At 35.9% G+C, this 4,510-nt stretch overlaps 1 protein-coding gene across 1 annotated transcript; it reads left to right on the plus strand.

The window, feature by feature from the left end:
* The first annotated feature begins 527 nt into the window (after positions 1–527).
* On the plus strand, positions 528–2,542 carry LOC107778240 (ethylene-responsive transcription factor ERF118). The gene is made up of 2 exons (XM_016598453.2): positions 528–724; positions 864–2,542. Exon 2 carries the CDS (start codon positions 1,101–1,103, stop codon positions 2,127–2,129), a length of 1,029 nt encoding a protein of 342 aa, XP_016453939.2. The 5' UTR covers positions 528–724; positions 864–1,100; the 3' UTR covers positions 2,130–2,542.
* Positions 2,543–4,510: the final 1,968 nt, after the last annotated feature.

The raw sequence follows: 4,510 nt of genomic DNA on the forward strand, positions 1-4,510 counted from the left end.
TTCCGAATATTTTTGGATGTTATAGCGAAGTGTTGTTATAGAAAATATATATTATAATATAACATAGAAATTGATTCCAAAAAAACTTGATTTTTATCGTAAAGTGTTGTTTAATGGGGATATTGTTATAGAAATGTATGACTGTACACAAATATAATTTTATTTAATACGAAGGAATATAAAGAATTAATTAAGCATGGGCTTAGATTTTCGACGTTACATATGATACTATAATGTCCTTTCTTCTCTCTCTTTTCATTTTTTATATATTGCGATTTGCGTTTGTCTGAAAAGAAAACCAGAAAAACGCAGCCACCCACCCATGACCTATTCATAGTGTTATACTAATAATCAAGCTTTTTACTAATTCTTTATATCAGTGTGCTTTAATTTCTGATTATAAAAACTAAGCAGATCTTTTTGTCAGATACTGGAAAAGGAAATCTTGGCCATAGATTCCTAATCCTGTTCTTTTCTACTCTATTTTATTGGTATCTATAAATAGGAATATCTTATCTACAGTTTCTCCCTTTTCCTCGCTTTTTTGGCGAACAAGACCCAAAGAAAATAAGTGGGTTTTGGAGAGATTTATGTCGGCAAGGTCTGCTCTGTCTGTGATTGAATTTGAGGCTCCATTGTACCTCTGCTTTTCAGTTTCTTCACTCTTCTTTGCTCTCTGCTTGCAATTTTCACCAATTATTTCCATGGGTTTGAGGCCCAAAAGGTACTTTTTCTTACTTACCTTAAACCCCTATAAGTTTTAGCCATTGTTCATTTACATCTGTTTCAATTTTAGTGTTTTTGGTTGTTTTTTCTGGAAGCTGATCTGATGTGGGGTTTTGTTCATTTTTTCTATTTTACAGGAATTGGTTTGGAGAAGTGTGTTTTGGGGGATTTCACATAAAGCAATTTTTACATCTTATTTTGCTCTTGAGACCGCCTCTTACTTGATACACAGCGTAATTTTTCCTAATTTCTCTTCAAATTTTGTGTATTACATCCTTTTCCTTGTGTTTTCCTTTAGTTTTTGTTTAGTTTTCTTTTTAAGAAAGGCCAATTTTTGGCGAATATTGAGGTATTTTGGAGTGAAATAACTCAGAATGTCTGAGCTTGAGAGACAATCATCATCAGATCTTGAAAATCTGAAAAGAAATATGAAGAACAAAGCTGATACGAGACCAATGAGGAAAATTCGGATTGTTTGTTATGATCCTGATGCCACTGATTCATCTGATGATGAGGGGATCAATGATCCCAAATCCAAGCGTTTCGTTCGGGAGATTAAGTTGCAGATTGGCAACTCTTTCACTCCTCCAAAAGCTTCTGAAACAGAATGTTCTTTTCAAGATAGCAACAATGGAGAGCAAAAACCAAAAAGCAAGGCTTTAGCTAAACCCCTGATTCAACCAAGGCAGGGTTTATCGAAATATAAAGGTGTTCGTCAACGAAAATGGGGCAAATGGGCTGCTGAAATTCGCGATCCCTTCAAAGGAAGACGGGTCTGGTTGGGTACTTATAGTACTGCTGAGGAGGCCTCTCGAGCTTACGAATTGAAACGCCTTGAATTCGAGAGTATGACTAAGAATAGCACAAATGTGTCTGAGAAGAGTTCTGATGACCAAAATCAAACCAATACTAATGTTGCTAGTGTCTCAGAGGACTCTGCAGAAAGCTCGGCGTCACATACTTCACACTCCTTGCCATCATCAGTTCTTGAATTGGACTCTTTAACTTCTGCCTCTGCTTCTACTCCAATTTCAGGACATAATGATAATGAAAAGGCAAGTGATGTTGCTTTGGAGGCTAATGTTGTTGAACAAGAAGTGCCTGAGTTGGCATTAATTGAGGAAACTCTATCTTTGGCTCAAATTGGTGAAACTATGGACCTTGAGTTGGAGCTCGAGTCATTCCTTGTCGGTGCTGATGATTTCAGTCAGCATTTGGATGAGTTTGTTATCGATGATTTTGAGGACCCTGCGGTTTGTGTGATCGAGGGTGATGACCAGTTGCCTACTGGTTTGCCTGATTTTGATTTTGACTTTGATTTTGATGGCTATGATGAGTCCTTTGGTTTGATGGATGATGCTCCGCGGATGAATGGAACACCCCTCAATATTGCATGCCCATAATTTTGCAGCTAGACGAGTTATATTTGGATATAGTATTAGTATTACATGTGTTAAGTATCAATTGAGTTGTATGTCTCAAGAATCAGTTAAATAGATGCTTGAGACCGTGATTTTCCCTTAGCGAGTTCTATTTATTTGTTTGTTCAAGAGAGGTTTTTGAGTCAGAGGGATGTGCTTTGTCTTCATTGAAATTGTGAGTGCCTTTGGATTTTCCCGTGCTCTTAGAGCCGTCCAAAGGGCTTCGTTCTCAATCTGCGTAGTCTTTGAGTGTATGTTGCCGATGAAAGGGCTTGAAAACGCGTGTGATTTTACTCCCTATTATCCATCTTTTTTTCGAACTATGATATTAGTGATGAGTATGATATGGAATTTGGAAGAGAGAGTGTTGAAATAAAACTCTTTTGTTTTGTCTATTCTTCTTCTATTCATAGGTATTGTATATTATCTGTTGGATGCTTTCTTGGCTGAGTATGTTTCAACCTAAAGTTGTTATGGTTGGGATTGGAAGTTAGGAATGCAGATTGATTCCAAATGGTGGCAGGCTTATGATATGTGCTTCTGATTTTATGTACTTTTGCTCTTTGTGCAATCAACTAATTCCAAATGGACTGAGAGTTTCGGGTATTAGTGAAGTGTGCTAAAATCTCGAACACCAGTATCATTGTGTTATTGCCTTAACTGCAAAAATGGAATGTTCGTTGGTGTGAAAATCCATTGTCTAAATCAAAGGATATCAAGAACCAAAAGTGGTTATGTTATAGAGTCCCTGGATATAGAACCAAAATCATTTCCTTCACCTAGAGAAAGGTCAATTTCGTCGTCGTCAGACCACAACTAGATTGCAATATTTCATAATTTAGTACTAGAAAACTCGGACCATCAAAAGATGTGGTGGGATGGACTATGGAGCGTTTTCCCCTTTAGTGGGTTGAATTAGTCGGGACAATGATTTCCGGATACCGGCTAGTTAAACAAAAACACACACTCTGGTTCATAAACTAATACTAGCACATTACCCGCACTCAACATTTGCACTAGTTAATTTAACTCTAAGAATAAATATCGAGCAACTAAAACCTTATTTTACACGTAGTATTAATCAATTAAGAAAGTTATATATACTTATCCGTTTGATGCGACGGAAGGGCTCGAAAACGAGAGAGTTTTTATTTTCTCTTATCCATCTATTTTTGAACTATGATATTAGTGATAAGGTTGTTGATTGCAGTCATCTACTAGAGCACATTACTGAAGTTTTAGGTTCAGGCTCTTGGAATGAAAAATTTTTCTTGTAAGGAGCGTTTTTTCTTTTTAATGAGCCATACACCGTGCGCATCTGAATTAGTTGGGACAGTGGGTTCCTAATACAGGATGGTTAAATAATTAAATAAAAACTCTAGATCATAAACTAATAGCGCATTACTGAAATAACTCCTCATAGTTGATGATGCAGATATCAAATGGTCATAATAGTTTGTCGCAGAAAAAAAATTGCTCGCGCCCAATATTTACACTAAATTAACTAGGTTAACTCTAAGAATAAATATTGAGCAATTAAAAACTTCTTATCTAGGTAATATTAATTATAATTAAGAAAAGTTACATATACTTATCCTATGTTTAAGAGAGTTTTTGAGACAGAGAGACGTGCTATATCTTCAAGGAAATTTAGTACCTTTGTTGCGAAGGAAGGGCTCGAAAACGAGTGTGTTTTTATTATCTCTTTTCCATCTCTTTTTCTAACTATGATATTACTGATACGCATGGTATGAAATTTCTTCGTTTTTGTCTCTTCTTTTTTCTAGTGTTTGCAATTTGTATATTATCTATTGGATCCGCTCTAGTAGCTGACTGTTCTAGCAACTACCTAAAGTAATGGCTGTGATTGAAAGTTACAAATGCCAAATTCTTTGTTTCCAAATGAGGCCAGACCTATCACTTTATCTTTTAATTTTATGTTTTTTAAGCTCTTAATACAATGAACTAGTTCCTGCTGGACTGTACTCTGGTGTGCTAATGACGTGTGCCAAAATCTCCAACACCATCATCAATGTTTTAGTTGGACAAAAAGGTGTTTAATGTTAAAATCCTCTAATCTTGTGCTTTTGACATTTCTGTTGGGTGGTGGGCTCTTGAGGCTCAAACAATTGCATAAATATGATACTGTTGGAGGTGGTCTTTAATTTTTGACATCCGCTTGTTCTATGGGTAGAACTTCAAGGTCAAAAATTAAAAGTGTTACCCATAAGGCAAGCGAAGAGCAATATTTATTAAATTTAACCGAAATAGGAGGTGGTATGATGGGTCAGTATTTTCTTGATAGGAAGTACACTTTGGTCCAGTATTTTCTTGATAGGAAGTACACATTTTTTTGGTTACTT

The sequence above is a fragment of the Nicotiana tabacum genome, chromosome 12 (genome assembly GCF_000715075.1).
Source record: "Nicotiana tabacum cultivar K326 chromosome 12, ASM71507v2, whole genome shotgun sequence".
NCBI lineage: Eukaryota > Viridiplantae > Streptophyta > Magnoliopsida > Solanales > Solanaceae > Nicotiana > Nicotiana tabacum.